The 25,977-nt window shown below is 48.8% G+C and overlaps 1 protein-coding gene across 2 annotated transcripts in view; it reads right to left on the bottom strand.

Moving 5' to 3' along the window:
• AZIN1 (antizyme inhibitor 1) overlaps positions 1–25,283 on the bottom strand; it is a 37,201-nt gene extending 11,918 nt beyond the window's left edge. The window contains exons 1-5 of one of the 2 annotated variants that reach the window (XM_083186949.1): positions 25,003–25,283; positions 10,031–10,167; positions 4,761–4,958; positions 816–989; positions 511–683 (exon numbers count right to left, since the gene is read on the bottom strand). In XM_083186949.1, the coding sequence (XP_083043075.1) occupies positions 511–683; positions 816–989; positions 4,761–4,862 (449 nt within the window). In that variant the 5' untranslated portion in view covers positions 4,863–4,958; positions 10,031–10,167; positions 25,003–25,283. Of the gene's footprint in view, positions 1–510; positions 684–815; positions 990–4,760; positions 4,959–10,030; positions 10,168–21,027; positions 21,174–25,002 lie in introns of those variants that run through there. The other variant, XM_083186950.1, reaches the window with a different exon arrangement.
• Between the last annotated feature and the right edge of the window lie 694 nt (positions 25,284–25,977).

Here is a 25,977-nt window from a genome sequence, read left to right as displayed (position 1 = left end):
GGAGAGAACTGAATTGCCCTGCTTTGTGCACTTTAGTGGCCGCTGCAAGGGAAACCAGTTGAATTGCCCCCTTAATAGTCCATATAACCCGTAGTAACAGAAATAGTGAGCACTTGGAATGTGTTGTATTATTCAAACTATAGAAAGACCAACTGAAAAGGGAAAAGCTGTGATCTACATTGCATTACCTAGACTTGCTACACTATTATATTCTTTTCATTTTTTTCTATGACTTTGATGCGGGAAGAAAATTTGAAAGGAACAGGAAACTGAGAACCCCCTAAAAACAATTTAGAGGTGGTAAGAGCGCTGTTTTGAGAAGAGATATCCTATTGTTTTTCTGTGATCTACATGCTTGTAACATTTGTATATCTTTTACAGTCACACGCTGGCTCCTGATTCTCCATGACACCACAGGGTGTAATGAAGTCAAATAATAAAAAAAAAAAATAATCTATTGGCAAGCGACCACCTCTCATAAGGACAAGCCGTAAAGCAATCTGTACTTACTTGGCATTCGGATGATTCCGCGCAACCTTCTTCAGTTCGGTTTCATTGTCACAAATCATTATGTTAACTCCCAGTTTGGCCGCGTGTTTGATTTGAGCGACTTGCTTACACGGATTGGTGTAGATGACGTTTTCCATAGAGATGCCCAAGTCGTACACCATTGTCATTTCAGTCTGCAAAAGGACAACAGATCATACAATAGGACGGCTAGCCATGTGCGCAGGGAATATAAAGGATTATAAAATAAGTTTATAATGAATTAAAGACACAAAAACATCATCTTTCCACTCTGAATCTGTACTCACTTTATTGGCACATATGAATCCAACCCCGAGAGCAGATAGTATCTCTAGGACAGCTGGTGAGGAGTTACACTTCACAGTGTAAAACGGCTTTATGTGGCCCATGGTGTTTTGCCATTGAATGTGTTTCTTGACAATTTTCCCAAGGTCGGCCACAAAGAAAGCGTGTTTTCCTGTCTGTGAAAGATAAAGGTTAGAAACATAAACACAGTATACAGGGCAGGACAAATGCAGCTTCAGGCTCACACACGTTATGTAATAATGAGCAGACAGAAAACATACAAGAAATCATCTTCCTAACCAGATACATTGATTAAGTGCTCAGCATGGAGTGTAAAAGCATGGCGCGCTACAAGGATAAGTGCTGTAATTACCAGCACATTCCAACCGATGCTGCTTTCACACCGCAAACCTGCTTAGACCCGGTATTTAAAATGTTTCTTAAACCCCTTTCACACCGCACGTAAATATCGTGTCTCAAGCAGGTTTGCTGTGTGAAAGCAGCTGGAGGAGAACAGGACAGACAGTAGCTATGAGACAGTACATATTTAATTAGCAGAACCCGCTCATTACATATGTGCATATCTAATGAGCGGGTCCTGCTCATTAGATATACACATATGTAACAAGCGGGTCAGGTGTATTACATATGCGCACATATGAGGGTCCCGCTCATTATATATGCACAGAGCGGGACCAGCTCAGTGCTCACTGCTGCCCGAGTCCTAAATACTGGTTCAGAGCCGTTCACACTGCATAAAAAACGGCTCTGAACCGTGTAGGACTCTGCTTTTTACCTGTTTGCAAATACCGGTCATTTGTAACCCGTAAATGCAGACTGGTGCTTTCACACTGCAGCTCTAACAGTTTTAAAAGGCAAAAAAAAAAAAATCAGCAATAGACTGTTTAAGAGCTGCAGTGTGAAAGGAGTATTAGACAGCCACAAACTGTTTTCACTTAAGGTGAGTAGTGTTCACTAGATGAGGTTCCAGGAGTCGCTCAGGTTTGGTTGTGCAATTGACAATAATTGATCTTTATCCATCTCTTGTTTTAAGCTTGACAGCTCTTCCAACAGACCCGGGAGGTGGCTGCCTAGTGTCATCTGAATTTTTCACCCAAATCCGTCCAGCGGAAGGCCCTTAACAAGCTTCCCATGCCGGGTATACATCTCTCGGTACTTGTTTCCTATCTGGGCGCCCGTCGCGGGCATCGCGGGTACATTTATGTATGGCCGCGACGCGACCGACGCGATGCCCGCGATTTCCCATTGAAACCAATGTTAAACTTGGAAATCGTGTCGGTCGCGTCGCGGCCGGCCATAAATGTACCCGCGATGCCCGCGACGCGATGCTCCCGATTTACCATAGGAATCAATGTTAAAAGCCGCGATGGACCCGATTTTACTGTTAAATGCCTCAATCCACCCGATTTGGCCATAGGAATCAATGTTAAATGGGCCACAGAGCCCATTAACCCTTAAATGTCCCCCCAAATTTTTGACGCCACCCCACGATCGACGCCAACCCGAAGCGTGGCGAGCGCAGCGCGCCCGCGAGGGGCGGCGGTACGCGTCCTCCAACCTTTTCATGCCCTACTATCCACTAGGGCGTGGTGTGAGAATATAATAGTGTGGCGAGCGCAGCGAGCCACCGAGCCCGAAGCGTGGCGAGCGCAGCGAGCCCCGCGAGGGGACGCGGATACCTGCACAATTATGCGCGTCCCCTCGCGGCCTTCACAGTGAAGGTATCCGCGTCCCCTCGCGGGGCTCGCCACGCTTCGGGCTCGGTGGCTCGCTGCGCTCGCCACACTATTATATTCTCACACCACGCCCTAGTGGATAGTAGGGCATGAAAAGGTCGGAGGACGCGTACCGCCGCCCCTCGCGGGCTCGCTGCGCTCGCCACGCTTCGGGTTGGCGTGGATCGTGGGGTGGCGTCAAAAATTGGTGGGGACATTTAAGGGTTAATTGGGCCTAATTCAGGGTTAATATGGCCAAATCGGGTCAATTGAGCCATTTAACAGTGAAATCGCGGTCAATCAGCCTTTTTAACATTGTTCCCTATGGGAAAATCGCGGTGATCGCGGTCATCGCGACCATCCAATTTTACCCGCGATGACCGCGATTTTTACCCCCGATGACCGCGATTTTGATCGTGGGCGCCCAGATAGGAAACAAGTACCCATCTCTCTGGTCAGCTCCCGGATATGACCAAATATTTTCTTCTTAAACCCCATGTCTTCTACCCTCCTCTATGTTAAGCAACTTTGCCATATCTTGCTTCCCTGACCCACTATGTGTAGTGGCCGCACCCCTTTGGGCCCCCCATTGGGTCAGGATTGGGGGTCTTAGTGGCTGTGAACCTAATCTGGATCCAATCAAGCAACCTCAATGTGGTTTGATCAAACCGCATCCAAATGCATACCAGACCCAGGCCAATTGTGTGCCCACCAATGTCTCGCCACATTGGTCCAACAGTGTCCGAATGCATACCAGACAAACATGTTCTCGATTATACCACCCTGTACCTTTCGAAATCTGTGCAGTTTCTCTTTCCTGCTTGGGGTGTCGCTGTCTGCTTCAGTGCTTCTTGTACAGTCTGGTCTGCACATAGAGAGCAGATTTTGCTTTAATGCAGCCCATACACAGAGCGATAAACTGTTTTGAACTAGATTGAATCTAGTTCAAAACGCATGCGAAGAACTAAATGCGATGGAATCTAGTTAAAAAAGAACGGGTAGCACATACTGTGCTATGGGATGTGCGTGGGAGTGCGCACCTCATCGCTCCTTGTATGGGCGGCATTAGAACAGTAACAACCCAGGCAGGACAGAGGAACTGCACAGATTATGAAGGTGCTAGAATGAGCAATCAGTAAATGCGACAATAGAAAGTTGGTCTGAGGACAATGATGGGGGAATACACAGAAAGCATTGAAGCAAATTGTTCCACACTGCAATGGATAAAGGTTGGGTGCTCTTTACCTAGCACGGCGCCCATCGCGGTCATTGCGGGCATTGAATGCACTAAAAAAATCGTGTGCGACGCGACCGACGCGATGCCCGCGATTTCCCATAGGGACCAATGTTAAATTTCTCAATTGACCCGATTTTTCTGTTCAATGCCTCAATTGACCCGATTTTTCCATAGGAAACAATGTTAAATGGCCCACAGAGGCCAAATAGCCACCCTGAAGTGTGAAATGGCCCCCACAATTGTTAACGCCACCCCACGATCAACGTGAACCTGAAGCGTGGCGAGCGCAGTGAGCCCGTGAGGGGCAGCGGTACGCGCCCTACGACCTTTTCATACCCCCACTATCCACGTCGGCGTGGAGTTGAGAATAGAATAGTGTGGCGAGCGTAGCGAGCCACCGAGCCCGAAGCGTGGCGAGCGCAGCGCGCCCCGCGAGGGGACGAGGATACCTGTGAAGCCCGCGAAGGGACGCGTTTACCTGTGAAGGTATCCGCGTCCCCTCGCGGGGCTCGCCACGCTTTGGGCTCGGTGGCTCGCCACACTATTCTATTCTCAACTCCACGCCGACGTGGATAGTGGGGGTATGAAAAGGTCGTAGGACGCGTACCGCCGCCCCTCGCGGGCTCGCCACGCTTCGGGTTGACGTTGATCGTGGGGTGGCGTTAACAATTGTGGGGGCCATTTCACACTTCAGGGTGTCTATTTGGCCTCTGTGGGCCATTTAACATTGTTTCCTATGGAAAAATCGTGTAAATTGAGGCATTGAACAGTAAAATCGGGTCAATTGAGAAATGTAACATTGTTCCCTATGGGAAATCGCGGGCATCGCGTCGCACCCGATTTTTAGTGCATTCAATGGCCGCGATACCCGCGATTTTTTTACCTGCGATGCCCACGATCAAAATCGTGGGCGCCGTGCTAGGTAAAGAGTACCAAAGGTTGTGTAATGGCTGCATTAGAACGGTAAGACTTACCAAGGTGTGCTCGTAGATGTAATTATTAATGACATCTCTAGGAGTCGCTGTATCATCCAGTAAGCCAATGGAGTAATTCGCATCTTCATTAAATCCTTTCATCTCAGCCGTATTCCGCAAAACCGACAAATCATAAACCAAGAAACGTCAAATAAGGGGTCTTATAGGTCTTTTTGGGTCCTACAAATATGCAACAAACTGGAAGAAAAGACGTAAATTAGGTCTTGCGTTCCAGAACTGCGTGCATAAGACACATGTACAAGAGAATCTAGTGTCACATTATCAAGGTGTACAAGAGAATCTAGTGTCACATTATCAAGGTGCTTAACACAACAGCATCCCAAAACCCCTTCAATCCAGAAATGTTATACTACGTCTACCCGGAATCTTATTTATTTATAGTTTCTTATATATCGCAGCACATTCCGTTGTGCTTTTAAGCTACACATCAACGGAGTGAATCAATTGTTTTGAGATGCGCCCTAAGTAATAGCACCCAATGGAGCAATGAAACTGTTGCTCGGATAAGAAGCCCATCACATGATTTGACCGCAAGGCCGTGAAACCCTACTAAAATCCAATGGATTGTAAGCTTGCGAGCAAGGCCCCTCATACCTTTGACTGACTAATCACCCATTTTGTTGCATCACAGTCTCCTATTGTAAAGCGCAACAGAATATGCTGCGCTACACAAGAAACTGTTAATAAATAAATCCACCGCACAAAGTAACTTTTTGGGACACATCACACATTTCAGTTTACCACCTACCAAGTAGATGGTGAACTGAAGAGGCCTAGCAACAGATTCAGTATGAAATCCCGGCGGTCGGGATCCTGGCGTTCAAAATCCCGACGCCGGAATCCCGACAAGGGATGCGCTCGCCACGCAGCGGGCCCGGTGCCTCGCTACGCTAATTTATTCTCCCTCCAGGGGTGTCATGGACACCCACGGAGGGAGAAAGTGTCGGGATTTTGGCGTCGGTATTCTGAACGCCGGGATCCCGACCGCCGGGATTTTAACTGCATTCCCTAGCAACCAATCAAATTCTAATCATCATTTTATAATACAGGGCTCAACAAACCATGGCGACCAGATTCTGCTTCCTGGCGACCAGATTTTTTTGGGGGGGAGGAAGCAGAATCTGGTCATGGCTGGCCAGGTGTACTTGCGGTAACAGCCACAACTCACCCGGCTGTAAGAGCAGAGCACTGCAGCTCCACCGCGGCTATTACAATACTCGAGCCGGAGGGGGCGTGGCTTAATCATTGTGCACCACTGAGCTCCTGCGTGCTGATCCCCGCTGCGTCTGAGCGCCTGTCTGATCTGTCTTTCGGGTACCAGCTGCCGTATCCCGGCGGCCTGCACACCAGGTCCCTTGCTGCCTTCACACCGGGACTCCCGATGACTCCTACACGGTCTGCAGTTCCTAGGCAGCCGGGGGTGCTGGAGCTAGCCGCTGTCCACTCCCCAGACGCTGTGTCCTCCTGGGGGGCAGGGACTGCTGGCTGGTCAGCAATGTGTGACAGCAGCTGGACCATGGCTCCCAGGCGAGGGTTCTAAGAACTGGCTGCTGCTGATGGTGCTGCACCTTGAGACGGGTGCTGCCCTCCTGCCTGCTCTCTGCTGCCAATGTATTGCACCAAGAGAGTGGACCTGCTGTCTGTGAGGTTCAGTCAGGTGCTCCCTCTACTATATCCCTCTACCTGCCAGTCTGGTGAGTCCACTGTCCCTTTTATCTAACTAAAGCGGATTTCTTGAACACCACCCCCCCCCCCCCAGCTTCTGCCAGACCGCAGACTGCTTCTAATGTAATTCTGATTACATTTTTATCGTATGTGCCTGTGCAGATGCCTGTTGCAAGCATGCATTGCGAACTGCCTGTTCAAAGTCCCGCTCCCACCTAGTAGTGCGGGCGTGGGGCAGAGCCCAGCATTTTATGGGCTTTCCCATGCAAATGGCCCAGTGGTGCGGGGGGCGGGCAGCTGACATCAGCAAGTGTCAGCTGCCCGTCCCCCGCACCACATCAGCAGGTGTCAGCTGCCCGCCCCCCGCACCACATCAGCGGGTGTCAGCTGCCCGCCCCCCGCACCACATCAGCGGGTGTCAGCTGCCCGCCCCCCCGCACCACATCAGCGGGTGTCAGCTGCCCGCCCCCGCACCACATCAGCAAGTGTCAGCTGCCCGCCCCCCGCACCACATCAGCAAGTGTCAGCTGCCCGCCCACCACATCAGCAAGTGTCAGCTGCCCGCCCCCCGCACCACATCAGCAAGTGTCAGCTGCCCGCCCCCCGCACCACATCAGCAGGTGTCAGCTGCCCGCCCCCCGCACCACATCAGCAGGTGTCAGCTGCCCGCCCCCCGCACCACATCAGCAAGTGTCAGCTGCCCGCCCCCCGCACCACATCAGCAGGTGACAGCTGCCCGCCCCCCGCACCACATCAGCAGGTGACAGCTGCCCGCCCCCCCGCACCACATCAGCGGGTGTCAGCTGCCCGCCCCCCGCACCACATCAGCGGGTGTCAGCTGCCCGCCCCCCGCACCACATCAGCAGGTGTCAGCTGCCCGCCCCCCCCGCACCACATCAGCGGGTGTCAGCTGCCCGCCCCCCCGCACCACATCAGCGGGTGTCAGCTGCCCACCCCCCGCACCACATCAGCGGGTGTCAGCTGCCCGCCCCCCGCACCACATCAGCAAGTGTCAGCTGCCCGCCCCCCGCACCACATCAGCAGGTGTCAGCTGCCCGCCTGCTTACCGCATAGATGTGAAACACCAGAGAGGTGTCTCAGATCTGTGAGCGCTGTAGAAACCATTCAACAAATGATTGCCTCCCTGCATGCAAGCTGAGAATGGATGTTTATAATAAGCATCCATTCGCACGCAGGCGCTGAGTTTTGGCAGGCACTGTCCCTATATTTTTCTGGCTCCTAAACTTTTCATCCTGGCTCCAAGATTTTTAAGAAATTTGTCAAGCCCTGTTATAATAGATACTTGATAAATGCTACCAAGAAACCAATTGCTATGGACACATCTGCACTTAGGGGTAGATGTATGAAGCAGTGATAACGGAGAAGTGAGCCAGTGGAGAAGTGGCCCATGGCAACCAATCAGCACTGAACAGCTATCATTTGCATAATATAAATTTATACCGAGCATCTGATTGGTTGCCATGGGCCACTTCTCTTATCACTGCTTATCTACCCCTTAACACCCTATTAAGCACTCTGTGAAAGGTTTGACACATGCCCCAAAATATACCTACTGCAAACAATTACAGAAGTGGATACTTGAGGATTCCCATTAGTTATTTGGGCTAGGTACTACTAAAAAAGCCTCTTTGTGCTTAGAAATGACAATGTTCCCAAACCCACCAGGGAGTAGTAGTATTGGGTGAATGAACACTTATTTCAGTAACAGGGAAGCCTTCTGTAAAGGCAACCCATTCAGGGGTAGATCTATGAAGCAGCGATAAGGGAGGAGAAGTGACTCATGGCAACCAATCAGCTGCTCTGTATAATTGTATATTATGCAAATTATAGATGTTACTTCAGTGCTGATTGGTTGCCATGGGCCACTTCTCCCTTATCACTGCTTCATACATCTACCCCTCGGTCACCAAATACCAGTGAGGAAACATTTTAGTTTTGCAGCCTGCTACAGTCCTGTATTTATTGCGTCACTAATTGCTAGCTTTGGGGACAGATTTTTTTTCTCTCTTTAATTTATTTGAGACCACTGTGTCCAAAAACCAGTAAGTCTGCACGTCGCCCCAACACAATAGTCAATAGGCACACCCAGGGTGTTCTATATTAAGCGTGCCACAGCATTCTTTATCCTCAGTGGCACTGCATGCAGGACACATCAGCAATTAAGACAAGCACATTAACAATCACAGCCCGTCTGTATTGTGACTAGCTGGTATGTAAGAACAATGACTGTCAAATGACCCACAGAACAAATGCAGCCCTTATTTATAGAGCAGATGGAAATAGACTCACAGTATAATGCACTTTTATTTGGAAATGACAGACAATATGGCAACATACATGTCAAGCACTTCCTAAGTAGTATGCATTAGCTATATGACAGCACTAGATGTTCCTGGAGTTCTACATTGCTAATGCTTGGATGCTTTAAGGGATTATTATAGCTCTTTAGAAGGCGCCCTCAAGTCCAGCGTATAATCCCATCACTATCCACATTGGGTGGTCCAGTCATACTGCCCCCTGGCCTGGGAGCAGAACAGCTACAGGCCTACCTACCCCTGGCCTGGGAGCAGCACAGCTACAGGGCCTATCGCCAAACTGGCCTGGGAGCAACACAACTACAGGCCTACCGCCCCCCTGGCCTGGGAGCAACACAGTTTACATGCCTACCTACCCCTGGCCTGGGAGCAGAACAGCTACAGGCCTACCTACCCCTGGCCTGGGAGCAGAACAGCTACAGGCTTACCTACCCCTGGCCTGGGAGCAGCACAGCTTACATGCCTACCGCCCCCTGGCCTGGGAGCAACACAGCTACAGGGCCTATCGCCAAACTGGCCTGGGAGCAACACAGCTACAGGCCTACCGCCCCCCTGGCCTGGAAGCAACACAGCTACAGGCCTACCGCCCCCCTGGCCTGGGAGCAACACAGCTACAGGCCTACCGCCCCCCTGGCCTGGGAGCAACACAGCTACAGGCCTACCGCCCCCCCATTTTAAAAATATCAGTACATAAGCAACAAAAACATTAGGCTCAAACAGTAAGACAAGTACACCTGATACATATATGGCTGATGGCGGTAGGGAGTATAACACGTGCAATGGAAAGGCAGCGCAGTTTGTACCAGGATTACTGTATGTGCCATTACAAGGAGACTCACTAGTGGGCAGGGTGACAGCGCCGCATCACTATGTAAGGAGCACTCACAAGCCGCCGCAGCAGCACGTAGCAGGAACGCTGCAGGCGTACGGTATGGATATTCCCTTCAATTACCATTCTCACAGTATTATCAGCACACCTTGCTTCTACAGCTGTATGGTCCTCCCTGGGAAATGTACATGGACAGACGACAACAGCACATGACTATCCTTTCTGCCTGCACATCATGACATGGCACCTTCAGTGTATCCTGAGGAGATAGTCATGTGGCAGCTGTTTGCGCTAACTTAGGATGAATGATGAATACATCAAACAGACTGAACTGTACACATTAGCCCCGGAGCGCGCCCACATCGCACTTCTTATCACCCTTGTCCCAAACTCCCCAGACAGTGAAGATAAACACTTACATGGACAAGTTAGGAGATGGAACCGCCTATCATCAGCTAGGCTGCCAAGGTGGCTCCGCGTTGAAGTCGAACTGCTCCCTATAGAGCGCCTTTCCTAGTCCTACTGGGTAGTTGAACGCTTTGTAAGGAAATCCGCCCTGCAACAAGAGATTTATATTGTTAGAAAGAAATCTTTATATAACACATGGAAATGGACAGTACAGTAAAACCCTATCGTTTGCTAAACCAGACTTTCCTGCATAGGAGGACGTTACCCGTTACATATGTAACGGGTCATTGGCTCAATAGCTGAAGGTCAACGGGGCCTAAATAGACACCCGAAATAGGTCAACACAGCTACGTTTAACCGGGTCGGAAGGTTGACACAAGCATAGAACAATGGGACGGTCAAGGTGTTTTTCAAGGTTTTTGTTCCGAATATCGACACATTCAGCATGGACACCGTCAAAGTGTACCACCTACCCGCGCTTGGCTTGCTGCACTCACCATGCTTCTGGCACACTATTTTATTCTCCAACTGCCCCGTAGTAGATGGTAGGGTATGAACCGCCTGTCGACTTTCAAACCCTGTCAACCTGTTATCTCAGATGTCGACCTAAATGGGGTTTACCTAGTGATTATATTCCTCTATCAAGGTCACACTTTGTAGTCTATTGCTTGACCTAATCTCAGTGTCCTGATGCAAGAAGTCAACTACATCATTAAAGTGAAGTATTAATTGTTAAGTTAAAAATTGTGCTTTATTTATGACGATGCCCCCCCCCCCCCCCCCCCCCCCCCAAAAAAAAACCGCCACTTCAGCCTCTTATTTTAAACTTGGCACCAAGGTTTTTATCAATAAAAGGAGCCTTATGTAAAGCTGGCCATACATCTACAGATTTATTGTCAGATCTGTCTGGTTGGAACAAAAACCTGGTTATGGATGAGAGCAAATGACAGCTGACCATTTGCTTGGAAATGCTGGAAAACTGACAGTCACTCAGATATTTCCAGGTTATTGTTCCAACCAGATCAGACAATAAATCTGTAGATGTATGGTCAGCTTGAGAACTACTAAAACGTCCAGCGCTCGCCAGCAGTGAACCCATTAGCACCTGTGTAACCTTGGTCAGGGACGAGAAATGTGCATCTGCTGTCACAGCCCTCAGTGGGACTATTAAGGTCTAGTATGTTGAAGTGCATTCAAAATGGATTTATGATTCCGCCCTCGCTATTGGCTGGCTGAAAATAGAACGCAGCTATATCATGTCTTACATGTCTCTGTCCTGATTTGTTATTTTTGATACGCACACATACAACTGCATCAGATGACACGAGTGAGTAATCTGGTTACAGATGGCTTTGAACCTGGTGACTTGGGAAAAGACTCTGCCACAGCAAAAGTTTGGATGGATCGTAATTCCACTAACTAAAGGAAATAAAACTAATCCTAATATACATTATGGCTTATCGTGGGTACTGGGCGATTGTTTTGTCTGTTCAATTGGTAGTAGGTCAGTGGCTGTCTACAATTGAATTATGTCATTCACAGACATGTCTGCTCATCCAAAAATGTGAAAAACTCATGACAACACTTTGATTGTCGATCTTTCTATTGTCAACTAGTTTGTTTCGGTTTTTAGCATCACTTTAGATGGGAGACCAGGTGCGATATAACTGAATTCGGCCCTTAGTGTTTAGAAGTAGGCTTCTGTGAACCTGCTGCAGTTTGTAACCAGTATAATCGACACCAGGAGACATTGAAAAGACTGGCCTGACACTGATTGGCTGAATCCAACCTATCAGCATCCAGCTAGTCTTTTCAAAATGTTTTCAAATTCAGCAGCACTTCCCGCCTACAAGCTCCCAGCTGCCCGGATCCCTGCTGCCTGAACGCCACTGCAGCTAGAAGGAAGCATCAGCAACCCGGGCAAGTACCTTTTACACTGGCCTGTATCCCGGGAGCAACCCTGCTGGCCAGCAGGGTAGAAATCCTGGCAAATTTTCCCAGGAACCTTTCATACCAGCAATAGTCGCAGGTTGTTCCTGGGGCCAACCCGTGAATTTAGGCTTGTGTGAAAGGGGTATACCTCACATTTTCAAACCTGCTGCAGTCATTTCTACTGCAGGTCCGCCGGTTGCCTGAACCACGTGAACTGTTGGTAGATCTTGAGGACAGGTTTGGTCACCCCTGATATACACAGATGGAATTATACAGCTGCCTTTAAACAGACTGACCTCCTGTGTCCATAAACGCCCTTTAATAAACTTTACAAAGTGTACCAGACCGCAAATTCCCAAAAAGCTGCGGCTTGAAGATGTAATTATGCACGGAAGATTTGCATCTAATCGGCTGTTCCAGTAACAAACTTATATTCAGGGGTGTACACACAATACAGTCCCGGCGATATGGTCTGAGCTCTCATGGTAACCACTGGTCAGAAGGCCGGAGAGATGATTCAGATGTCACAATGTGTGTGCACGCTCAATATCGGCGGTCACGTGCATCGTTACAAGAAATCCCTCTCCTCGATCAATTCTGGCTGTGTAGCCCAGGGTCAGAGACGTCACCTGTGGGAAGGCAGATATTGTTAACTACATCAGTGGTCCTGTGGGTCATCTAGCATGTACAGGGCTTTAGGCTGCTGGGGATTAGCAGAGGCACCTAAAGGGTGTCATGATCATCGGGACGCTGCTGCCTGTCTTCTGGCAGTTCCCAAGTGCTGGTATCCCAACACCATCCCCATTAGCATAACCTTCCCTTTCATCCACCTGAGAAGTAATACTACATTGATCTGAGCATCTACCATTTTATAATCTAGTAATTAGCCTGCGAGCTCCCACAGACAACATAAAAACGATGTTTCCGATTCTCTGGAAACAGCCACAGAAAACGTCTGGCGGAATCATCTAGAGAAGCACGTGGCTAACTGGCCTCACATGCCCTCATATCGGAGAGCTGTTTCTCTGAAAGCAGCCAGCCTGCATCCTGAGCTGCAGTGCCAGATCTCTCCTGCTGCAGGGAGAGACCTCAGCTGTACAAGTGCCTGGTGCGAGCCGTCCCCAGCACTAAAACACTAAAGGCAAAGGAGGGGATGTCGCTGAAACCATCTACAGAGGGAACTGGCCTGCAACACTAGCTCAGATGGCGCCCACTTCAACAGAGAACATTAGTTCAATCACGACCTCATTATATAGTACGGTATTCTTGAAAAGCAGTCGTTTGTGGCAAGGGAAATGTTATAATCTACCTTCAAGATTTCTACTGCATCAGTATAATGAAATGTATCTAGCAAATCCAACAGCAGCTTTTTGGGTGAGCATATCTGCTAGTTTAAACCATGCACTGCCCCTCAATAGATAATATTTAAAGCTGGGGTTCCCAAACTTTTTGAATCACTGCACCCCGAAGCACCAGAAATGTTTTCGCAGCCCCCATAGGCTAAAGGCTTATCATTAAGACAGTCAGAAACAAATATTAAGTTATATAAAATGTGTTTATATCTCATACTTAGGATCAGTTATGGGGTAATGGACAGGATTCCCTTCTGTTTGTCCATAATTTGACTATTATATTGGACGTAACTTGAATTGGTCCTCGACCACCAACCAAGGCAAGTCCACCAAAGCACACCAGGGTGCCACGGCACACAGTTTGGGAACCACTGATTTAAAGTTCCACAAGAGAAAACTATCAGATGCAATACAGGTTACAAGGGTTCCAAAATGGATTTGCAACACTAAAGTGCTTGGGGTTTAGCAGTTTTATGCCGTTATCAGCACAATCAGCTCAATATCACTATGGACTAGATTGGGTGCAATATACAAATGAATCAGCCCCATAGGGAGCAGAAAGATGACAGAAGTAAACTTCAGGGTGAAAGAATTTTTGGCAGCAATAGGCTTGGTTTTTTTAGACTTTAAATTTTAGGTGGCCAAAGCGTCAGTAAGCCCAATGCACCCTTTATCTTGGTTATATATTTAACTAGGTGATTCATCGCGCCCTCCGGGCGCTCTTCACACCGTCGTGAGGGGCTTCGCCCCATTAGAAGTAGAAATATGTGAGTGTGAGATGTAGTGTAATTGTTTCTGAATAATGTGCGTGAAGTGCATTTGAGTGAGAGCCTAATTGTTTTTAAATGAAAGTGCTTAGAATTGCAAAGGGGGGTGTAGTATGTGATAGTGTTATGAAGAATTTTTGTGGAGGCATGCATGTGTGTGTGTGTGTGTGTGTAGTAGTAAGTATTGGAGGCATGCATGTGTTTGTCTAAACCCACACAATATAGTGTTAGATGAAATGTTTAAGGGAGGAGAGGTGTGTTATAAGAGGTGTTGTTGGTGTAGTGTTATGGGTTGGTGAGAGGTACTTACATATGGTGGTGTAGAGTGACGTTTGTTGGCAGCAGGTTATGGAGAGTGTAAATAGATGTGTGGATGTGTTAGGTGAAGTAGTGTGAGGTGCATGTTTATTGCAGATGTGAGTGTAAAAGGTGAGGTTGTGTGTTTTGTGAGTGGTGTAGGGTGCAGGAGATAATAGAGATATAGGGTAAGTAGTGTGAAGCATGTGGCATGGAGTTGTGAGTCTTGTGAGTCATGGGTCTGTGCGCGTGTGTGTGTATTGGAGGCATGGGTCGGTGCGCGTGTGTGTGTATTGGAGGCATGGGTCTGTGCGCGCGTGTGTGTGAGTATTGGAGGCATGGATGGGTGTGTGTGCGTGTAGAGTTGTGAGTATTGGAGGCATGGATGTGTGTGTGTAGTGGTGAGTATTGGAGGCATGCATGTGTGTGTGTGTGTGTGTGGTAGTGAGTATTGGAGGCATGCATGTGTGTGTGTGTGTGTGGTAGTGAGTATTGGAGGCATGCATGTGTGTGTGTGTGTGTGTGTGTCTAAACCCACACAATATAGTGTTAGATGAAATGTTTAAGGGAGGAGAGGTGTGTTATAAGAGGTGTTGTTGGTGTAGTGTTATGGGGTGGTGGGTGGTACTTACATATGGTGGTACTCAGTGACGTTTGGTGGCAGCAGGTTATGGAGAGTGTAAATAGATGTGTGGATGTGTTAGGTGAAGTAGTGTGAGGTGCATGTGTATTGCAGATGTGAGTGTAAAAGGTGAGGTTGTGTGTTTTGTGAGTGGTGTAGGGTGCAGGAGATAATAGAGACATAGGGTAAGTAGTGTGAAGCCTGTGGCATGGAGTTGTGAGTATGGGGAGGCATGGGTCTGTGCGCACGTGTGTGTGAGTATTGGAGGCATGGATGTGTGTGTAGTAGTGAGTATTGGAGGCATGCGTGTGTGTGTGTGTGTGTGTGTGTGTGTTTGTGTAGTTTTGAGTATTGGAGGCATTCATGCATGTGTGTGTGTGTGTGTGTGTGTGTGTGTGTGTGTGTTTAAACCCCCACAATATAGTGTTAGATGAAATGTTTAAGGGAGGAGAGCTGTGTTAGAAAAGGCGTTGGTGGTGTAGTGGTATGGGGTGGTGGGTGGTACTTACATATGGTGGTGTAGAGTGACGTTTGGTGGCAGCAGGTTATGGAGAGTGTAAATAGATGTGTGGATGTGTTAGGTGAAGTAGTGTGAGGTGCATGTGTATTGCAGATGTGAGTGTAAAAGGTGAGGTTGTGTGTTTTGTGAGTGGTGTAGGGTGCAGGAGATAATAGAGACATAGGGTAAGTAGTATGAAGCCTGTGGCATGGAGTTGTGAGTATTGGGAGGCATGGGTCGGTGCGCGCGTTGTGTGAGTATTGGAGGCATGGATAGGTGTTAGGTGTGTGTGTGTGTGTGTATTGTAGGCATGGATGTGTGTGTAGTAGTGAGTATTGGAGGCATGCGTGTGTGTGTGTGTGTTTGTGTAGTTTTGAGTATTGGAGGCATGCATGCATGCGTGTGTGTGTGTAGTGTGTGTGTGTGTGTGTGTGTGTGTGTGTGTGTTTTAAACCCCCACAATATAGTGTTTGATTACATGTTTAAGGGAGGAGAGCTGTGTTAGAAAAGGCGTTGGTGGTGTAGTGGTATGGGGTGGTGGGTGGTACTTACATATGGTGGTGGAGATTGTCGTTTGGTGGCAGCAGGTTATGGAGAGTGTAAATAGATGTGTGGATGTGTTAGGTGAAGTAGTGTGAGGTGCATGTGTATTGCAGATGTGAGTGTAAAAGGTGAGGTTGTGTGTTTTGTGAGTGGTGTAGAGTGTGAAGCATGTGGCATGGAGTTGTGAGTATTGGGAGGCATGGGTGGGTGCACGTGTGTGTGTGTGAGTATTGGAGGCATGATGTGTGTAGTAGTGAGTATTGGAGGCATGCATGCGTGTGTGTGTGTGTGTGTGTGTGTGTGTGTGTAGTAGTAGTAGTGAGTATTGGAGGCATGCAGGAGTGATAGTGCGGGAAGGGAGGAGAGGTGTGTTTGAAGCGGCGTTGGTGGTGTAGTGGTATGGGGTGTTGGGTGCCATAAGCCTACTAAAGTAGTAAATGCTGCATGTACTGGTGCTATTTACTACTTAGCACACCTATTATGGCACCCAGCACCCCATGGTGGGAGAGGCATTGTAGTGGTATGGGGTGGTGGGATGGTAGTTAGGGAGCTGAACAGTGGTGGTCAGAGTCAGCAGGGGTGACAGTGGGTTGGTACTTACTGTTGGTGAGCGGCAGCAGGTCATCCTGAGTGCAGGGGCTGGGGGTGGGTGCACGTGTGTGTGTGTGAGTATTGGAGGCATGATGTGTGTAGTAGTGAGTATTGGAGGCATGCATGCGTGTGTGTGTGTGTGTGTGTGTGTGTGTGTGTGTGTGTGTGTAGTAGTAGTAGTAGTGAGTATTGGAGGCATGCAGGGGTGATAGTGCGGTAAGGGAGGAGAGGTGTGTTTGAAGCGGCGTTGGTGGTGTAGTGGTATGGGGTGTTGGGTGCCATAAGCCTACTAAAGTAGTAAATGCTGCATGTACTGGTGCTGTTTACTACTTTAGCACACCTATTATGGCACCCAGCACCCCATGGTGGGAGAGGCATTGTAGTGGTGGGATGGTAGTTAGGGAGCTGAACAGTGGTGGTCAGCGTCAGCAGGGGTGACAGTGGGTTGGTACTTACTGTTGGTGAGCGGCAGCAGGTCATCCTGAGTGCAGGGGCTGGGGGTGGGTGCACGTGTGTGTGTGTGAGTATTGGAGGCATGATGTGTGTAGTAGTGAGTATTGGAGGCATGCATGCGTGTGTGTGTGTGTGTGTGTGTGTGTGTGTGTGTGTGTGTGTGTGTGTAGTAGTAGTAGTGAGTATTGGAGGCATGCAGGGGTGATAGTGCGGTAAGGGAGGAGAGGTGTGTTTGAAGCGGCGTTGGTGGTGTAGTGGTATGGGGTGTTGGGTGCCATAAGCCTACTAAAGTAGTAAATGCTGCATGTACTGGTGCTGTTTACTACTTTAGCACACCTATTATGGCACCCAGCACCCCATGGTGGGAGAGGCATTGTAGTGGTGGGATGGTAGTTAGGGAGCTGAACAGTGGTGGTCAGCGTCAGCAGGGGTGACAGTGGGTTGGTACTTACTGTTGGTGAGCGGCAGCAGGTCATCCAGAGTGCAGGGGCTGGGGGTGGGTGCACGTGTGTGTGTGTGTAAGTATTGGAGGCATGATGTGTGTAGTAGTGAGTATTGGAGGCATGCATGCGTGTGTGTGTGTGTGTGTAGTAGTAGTAGTGAGTATTGGAGGCATGCAGGGGTGATAGTGCGGTAAGGGAGGAGAGGTGTGTTTGAAGTGGCGTTAGTGGTGTAGTGGTATGGGGTGTTGGGTGCCATTAGCCTACTAAAGTAGTAAATGCTGCATGTACTGGTGCTGTTTACTACTTTAGCACACCTATTATGGCACCCAGCACCCCATGGTGGGAGAGGCATTGTAGTGGTATGGGGTGGTGGGATGGTAGTTAGGGAGCTGAACAGTGGTGGTCAGCGTCAGCAGGGGTGACAGTGGGTTGGTACTTACTGTTGGTGAGCGGCAGCAGGTCATCCAGAGTGCAGGGGCTGGAGGGTGGCGCTGGATGGTATAATGTCCAGGACAGCGTCGGGCAGCGGCAGCTTTGGTCAGCTTGAGGCAGCAATGGCAGGCGGCAGGCTAGCGGTGCACTGTGCACCTGGGATCCGGGCGTCTGTGGGCGGCCAGTGTGTGCGGAGGCAGCTCTCTGGGCTCAACACTGCGTCCGGGTGTGGGGGGATGCGCGGGCAATGTGGGCGGAGCCAGCGCCGTGTGTTGATCCGGGCGGGTGTGGGGGGATGCGCCTTTGGATGGCGTGCAGCAAGGGGCGGGTGGGCGGCCAGTGTGTGTGCGGAGGCAGCTCTCTGGGCTCAACACTGCGTCCGGGTGTGGGTGGATGCGCGGGCAATGTGGGCGGAGCCAGCGCAGTGTGTTGATCCAGGCGGGTGTGGGGGGATGCGCCTTTGGACGGCGTGCAGCAAGGGGCGGGCAATATAGGCGGAGCCAGCGCCGCATAATGTAGCTGGGCTGGCAGTGGCTGGTGGTGCGCTGTGCACCTGCGGGGGGGGGGGGGGGGGGGGGGGGGGGGGGCGTCCTCGGACGGAGGGTATTTGTGCTGGGAGGGGCGGTGTGGGCGGTAGAGAGAAGTTGGAAAGTGAAGGGGGTGGGGTTGGGGGCGTGTTGTGCACCCGTGGGGCAGGGGGGGTGGGGGTGTTTGCGCTGAGGGGGTTGGTTGTCGGTGACTTGCTGCAGCTGCCTGGTGTAGAAGCCAGGGCAGTGTATGACGTTGGCCAGGTCTGTGTGTATGTGGAGCCCCGCCCACCGTTAGAGACTGGGTTTGAGTGACAGATCTGGCTAAATATATAAGAGATTCATATTTTATTGGAAATATGTTCTTGAGACGTTTTCAGTGAGAGGAATTACCAGACCACAGTAAGTATTACTTATATACATATAGGGACACTGTTCTGCAGCAACTTGCAGAGTTCCTGTAATAATTCTCATTGACAGTTGTGGGCCCCCTAACAGTACAGTTTGAGATCCAGTGATATAACCTATTCTATGTATAATTATATATTTTTTTACGAGACATACTGCAGTCTTCTCTACTGCAAATATATATTTTTCCTTTTCTCAATAACATTCTGTAAATGCTGGCTGCAACTATCCCAGGAATCTGCTAGCTGTCGCCTAACGTTGCCACTGCTTCTGACATTTCCCAGGCTTACAAAGAGCTCTTTACTTCCTCAGATCAAGACCACTTCTAGTGTAAGTTGGAGAAAGTATAAGGGATAAGTGACGGCATATGCTAATCCTAAAGGGGCATACAAACGGAGAGATTTTGTCATCCAAATCTAGTCAAATTGCTTAGCAGGTGACTGCAAATGTCTGTGTACAGAATGAGCGACAGTGATCGAAATCTCTGATTCAGAACCACTACCCGGCCTTCGCACAAATCTCTGCATGTGTATGTGCTCTCCATGGGCGATCTGGACACAGGGAATCACCTAGCCTAAATAGCTTAGCACACATCTCTACGTGTGTATGCCCCTTTAGCCTCAGGTACAGAATCCACTCCGCAGGTCAAAAATTCTATGGGCAATGGATTAATCTGAATGCACAGGGAAATACCTGCTGTGACGACTGCAGTATAGCTGTGGCTGTATAAGTCGGCATTGTACAGAGCAATATCAGATTTCTTACGTACAGTCTAAAGCAATTCAGAAATCAAACAAATACATTCAAGAAAAAAAGCAAAATTACAGCTCAGTGATGTGTGACTAGAGAAAAATCAACTATGCTACAAGACTAACAAATCAAGACGTTCGTATTTTCCTTTAAGCTGCGCCACGCTGCGATGATCATGTGCGATTTGAACTGTCAAGTTCAAATCACATTGCGTCTAGTACAAAACGGTTTATTTTGCCTTGCGATGCCCTCTCCCATGTAGTCCATAATGCAATGCAAAAACAATTTTTAACTAAATTGCATGTATCCTGTAATCGACTATTCCAGTGTAGTCAAAAATTCGGGCTAATGGTTCCTACCTGTCATTTTTCAAACCCAGTCTGTAACATGGCAGTTAGGAGCTTATTGGCTGGCAGTTATCACTCCATTTTATCACTTTGTAAAGCTTGATACATGTAGACACCGGTAAGGTTAGCTGGTGACCCAATAAATCTACAGTCTGAATATTTTTATAGAAATCGAAAGCTTTGGTGAAATTTAACATTTGAAAAAGAGAAAAAAAAAAGTAAAAGAATTAGCTTAAGCCTAAAGAGACACTGGCCGGGAACAGATAAGTCGGACTAGTATCCAGCCATTGTGACGGATATGAGCTGATACTGAAGGCAGCCGCCACAAGCTGACTTTGCAAGGTTATACATTGTATGGGAAGATAGTAGGACGCAAAGCAAGCAATAGAATAGCAAAGATATGAAGTATCCTTGATTCTAAAAATAACTGCCCATTGTCTATTGTACGATCCCTGACCACTGTTTGTTCTAAAGTAAAACCAAACTCTTATATGCAGGCACATGTCACAGTATGACAAGATACATTTAAAACAGCAGAGACACCTGATTGCAAGGAGCATTTAGTGGTGAGTTCAGAAAAACAGTGTTCGCAGCAGTTACATAAGCAGCAATGGGAGCATGCCGTGTGTTCATTGTGCTTGAGGGTGAGAGCACTGCTCCAAACATGAGCGGATCTGAAGAGCAGGAACTGTACCAGGATCCACCACCTTACCAGTCTTCCCCTCACAACACCAACGTTAGATATTGCTTAGAAACCAGACCTGCACCACAGTCAGCATAGAACTCCAACAGCAGTAACAACTGACAGGACAGTAAGTAACCCATGACGGAGTTTCCTAAACGCACGGATTCATGTTCATTGCACAAAGCATGTAGCATGCCAGGTTTTCCATTAAGTCCACTTGGATGTGGCTTAGAGTTTTTAATCCGCAAAACGCTCTTTTTCTAAATTGCTTTTAGGTGCCAGCAGTTATCAAAACTTCAGAAATATGGATGAAAGCAATATAAACCACTCCAAAGACTACTGTGCCAGCAATTCCGTTACCTCAGACATTTACCCAAGTCATCAGATTCCATTGCTGTGCAGGACTCCTGACTGCTGCATGACTTCACCCCGCAGCGCAGTCTCCCGGCCAGTCAGACAGAGTGAAACCCCAACGAGAGCAGAGTATATTGTTCATTTAATGACAGGAAGAAGCGAAAACTAGATTGGGCTGGTCCAGACCGGAAAGAAATCCCTCACCCCACCCTGCACTCTCCATTTGCACTGTTGCCACCAACACTGACAGTATGCACACAGCCTGGAGTGATAAGAGGATCTGCACGGCGCCAATGCGGGGCAAGACTTGGGTGGATTGTCCGGCCATCCCAGCTTCCTATAACCCTTTCTCTGCCAAAAGTGCACAGCAGATAAGTGTAGCAGGCATTTATAGATGACAAACCAGCCAATACAGCATCTGGCCACCCAGGAGATATTATAGCCTATACGGCAGCAATAGGACACTTACTAAAGCGTCCCCATTGCATTTATTACAGAAAGAAAGATTTGCAGCGAGTGTACTCATAAGCTCCTTATATTCTTCAAAGACTAAATGTGCTCTGCAAAACTAGCAGTTGGTAAACCAATTACCATGCTGTCTAGACTGCCAAGCAGACCAGCGCACCATAGCAACTATAACTGTATGGAGACATGTGCTTAATGCAAACACGCTGACATTTCTGTAGAATGCTGCATTGCACATCACAGCTCACATATCCATCCACAGTCTCTGTGCAATGCGATTTATCACAAGGACTCGTGTGAAACACAGAGGCAGGGAACAAGCACATAACAGTAGGCAACGCTGGTGAAAGCGCTAATGTGACATGTTTTATGGGCACGATCCTCCATGGCGGAAGGCAAAACAAAGGTAATCCCGTATTCAGCAAGCCCGAAAGACAGATGTCTGGATAAATGTATGTGGCATGAACCAGTCTCGCCAGAAAAGGAGTCACTGTATACCAAGGTTAACATCTGACTCTTTGCTTATTTTTTTAGATGCAGTCTGGTCAATCCTATTATTTGCAAAGGCCGCTATGTGCGGTTGCATTTCCGTCCCATTTCCATGGTGAAAGCATTTAAGATGGCGATGCACGGGGACCCACTGCTGCAACAGACAGGGTTTCACTTTTTAAAAAGAAACTAAATTTCAGGTGCCTGTTAAGACCAAGGTTCCCTTTATCTTTATTACATAAATAGGTTATATTTACTCAAAATCACGTTCTTTTCACAAGCATTTTATCAGGGAGCAGAACCACCACTCCATAGAAAGCAAACTACTCATATATACGGGTAGTGCCCTGCAGCAAATTTCTCAGTTACTGTAATAATTGTCATTGACATTTGGGGCCCAATAGCAAAATGCTTTGAGAATTGATATAATCCAAAGATTCTCAAACTCGGTCCTCAGGACCCCACACAGTGCATGTTTCCTCACAAAATCACAAGTGACATTAGCTCCACCTGTGGATTTCTTAAAATGTGTCAATGAGTAATGAATGCACCTGCCGGGTGACTTGGAGACAGTGAGCTGTTTGAGAACCACTGGAATAATCTATTCTATGAATAGTTACATTATATTTTCAAGACAAAGTGAAAATATATATTTTCCTCTTCTCAATGACAGTTTGTAAATGCTGGCTGCACACACACCCGTCATATGTCCTAACTGCACTAGCCGGCACTCTTCCATGGGTTGCGAGAGAAAATATCGATGTTAAAATCAGTTGATACTGCGGCTTAAAGTGGGCCTTTTACATTAGGCTGCAACCACTATAAAGGCAAGCTTTTAACTGAATGCTCATGATTACTAAATGCCCATACACACTGGTCGATTTTCAGCGCAAAATCGCTCAAAACGGGCTGTTTGAGCGATTTGTTGATGAAATCGAAGAGTGTGTATGCCTCAGCGATGGACTGCTAGCAACAAATTTCAGCCATCAGTAGGTGTGTATGGCCGCTGGGTTGAAAGGACAGACTTTCAGCCCAGCAGACCGCCCTGCACCCTCCTCCTGTTCTCAGAGCCTGCTCCACACAGAGCATATTCACCATCACGCCGCCCGCTCCCCTCCATGGCTCCCCCACCCGGCCACACAGCAGTGCCAGGCTACAGCATGTCAGAACGCACCGCACTCACCTACTGCACGGAGCGCGGCAGCAGCAAGGTCTCCTACACTGCCCACCAATGATTATTGGCCAGCAATGTACACATTACCGGCACCACTGGCCACCAATGTATATTTTTTATGGCAGCAATGTATACATGGCTGGCGCAGGCAAGCCATGTATATGTTACTGTCGCCACTGGCCACCAATGTATATTTTGGATTTCTCCCTACATGCACAGCTGCAAATAAAATCGTAGCTGTACACATGGCGTTGACCTTATTGCTGGGCTCCGAATATATGCAGACCTGCAATCAGTTCTGAATCAAGCCCCAAGTGCCGAGGGAGGACGGCGTTGCATAGCGGAGCACGCAGCAGCGCTAACCGCTCATTGCCAGGCCATACACACTGGGCGGCTTTGAGCTTTAAGCCGCTCAAACAGGCTGTTTTGGATGACTTTCTGCTCAAAGTCGCCCAGTGTGTATGGGCCTTTCCTCCTACCTAAAATCTCTCGCTCCTTGGGAAAATAGCTCAGTGTGTACGCACTACTTCGGTGACAGATATATCTTTATGGGATTTTGTCAGTCTTTTGAAATGAAAATCTCCTAGTGTGTATGGGCCTTAACACCCTCTCACATTCCCAATGACATATTGCAAGAACGCATTACATTAGTGCATTACCCTAACCATTGCAATATTGTGTAATATTACAAAACTGCACAACACTTGCCCAAAGTCGGGAAGCTGAATGCAAGGAACACTACCAGCTGCTGCAGCCATCCTGCAATACATTCGCTGCACTGTGGTCGGCTCATGCAATATTCAATGACAACCTTGATGCTGGTGTAATCCAACCACAGACCGGCCAGCAGCTGTACAGCAGAAGGTCCTTCGTGCACAAGTGGGTCCTATAGGACTAGTCAGCGCCACAAACAACTGCCAAGAACTCAATTAACAGCAGTAAAACCTTCAATACACAAATTGCAAGTCACTGGAAGCACTGGTAATCCTGGCTAGTACTTGTATGTAGCAGCAAGCTGGCTGTCACTGGACCCACATTTGCAGTTGTCCCTTCTATGCCACAGAAGATACATAAAGGGGAACAAATGCTCTGGAGTAGGGATGGACATCGGTCATCAATGATTCATCGGTGGTCTATGACCGATGTAGAATGCTTTTACCATCAGGGAGAAGGACATGGACCCAGCTTTGATTATAACGCAGCAACTGAATACTAAGCAGAAGGGCGCTGATGTTCGCTCTGTCCCCAATATGGCAAATCCATGCTCTGAATGGGCCGCAGCCGCATTTCTGTAAGTCAGTGATGAATGCACCTGTCTGATGACCTAGTGTACTGTGTGGGGTCCTGAGGACAGAGTTTGAGAACCCCTGTACTAGTACAAATGGTGAGCATTGGTGGCAAACTCACCCATGACCATCCATATTTTGGAGACCCCTGTGACATGACTGACCACTCTGCACTGCAGCCATAGGGCTTGCTGGTCACACTACAACACTGCCCCATACAGGCAGACCCTGGTAATACAGCGGTAGGCCAGCAGCCTTTTGAATCTCCCGCGCTTGTCAAAAGAATAACCACTTCCCCCCCACCACCTGGCCCGCTGCTCAGCCAGCCGTCACGTGACCTTGCCCATCGCCGCCAGCCAGGCGCGCTCCCGCTAGGCAGTCCGGGCCCGGGTGTCGCGCGCGCAGCGCCGCTCATACATGATACAAGCCCTAGTAGCGGCCTGGCAGGGCCTCCCCCGCCGCCGCCAGCAGAGGGCGCCGTCACGAACGAACCCTACACAGGGGCCCGATTCGAGAACCTACCCCACGGGTTCCTCCCCCCCCCATCTCCATAATCCGGGTACTTACGTGAGATAACGGCCCAAAGGACTTGGGGAATCGTCTTCTCTTTTTTGGCGGAATTTTTAAAGAGTGGTGTGGGGGCCCAAGGTAGAAATCACAGAGGCGGCTCTGGCCATATGCCCGGGTGGGGCGCGGGCGAGAATGGGGCTCAGCGGCGTCGCAGCTAATCCAACAGCGAAGGAATGGAGCCTGGGAAGCGGGTGGTGTGCCTGTGTGCGCTGCAGCCTGCGAGCGTGCGTGTAATGGAGGAGTCCGTCAGACAGGATCAAGCCAGCCGAGGCCGGCTGCGGAGGGGGGTCCTTATATAGAATCAGGAGAGTAGGGCGGGGCTTGGGTGCGGGACGTCACGGGTGGGGGCGGTACCCAGTATTGCTGATTGGGCCGCGGTCATGGCTGACGTTGCGTCTAGGATGCCGAAGGTGGCCATCTTTGTATTGGGCAGTGAGAGGGCAACATGTCTGTCTCACCAGAAAACCATGTTGCTATGCAAGGGGAGCCGATAGTTATGTTATTTTTACTGTGCAGGTTAAGTACTGGCTGCTTTTGCATGTTGCCCACGAATGTTAAGACAACTGGAGATGGTGGGGTGACCCTTGGTTTCACTTGGTCAGCTTTCCCTGGGGAGAGATAGAGGTTGTGCTGGGAACACTTACATGTCACCTACACATGAGAGTAGGAGGTATAACACAAACAATGTTACACTTTTATACGATTTATCGGCCCGGTGGGTCATAATCAAGTGTAAAGGGACCATATAGATCTAGTGGATGGGCACCTTAAGGGGCAGACATTCCAACTTCTGAAAAAGAGTCTCAGTATGATTGTGAAAACACCTACAGTATGAAGTGGCCATTATGGTGGTTGGTCAATGCTTTGCACAAGTGCATGTATCTATAGTATCTATCTATCTATTGCTTGTGATGTGATTAGGTAAAAACTGGAATGGTCCAGCCTCCCAGAACGGACCAGCATCCTGCAGCA

Source organism: Crinia signifera, chromosome 5 (assembly GCF_055691185.1).
Source record: "Crinia signifera chromosome 5, ASM5569118v1, whole genome shotgun sequence".
NCBI lineage: Eukaryota > Metazoa > Chordata > Amphibia > Anura > Myobatrachidae > Crinia > Crinia signifera.
This window is presented reverse-complemented; position numbering and strand designations above follow the sequence as displayed.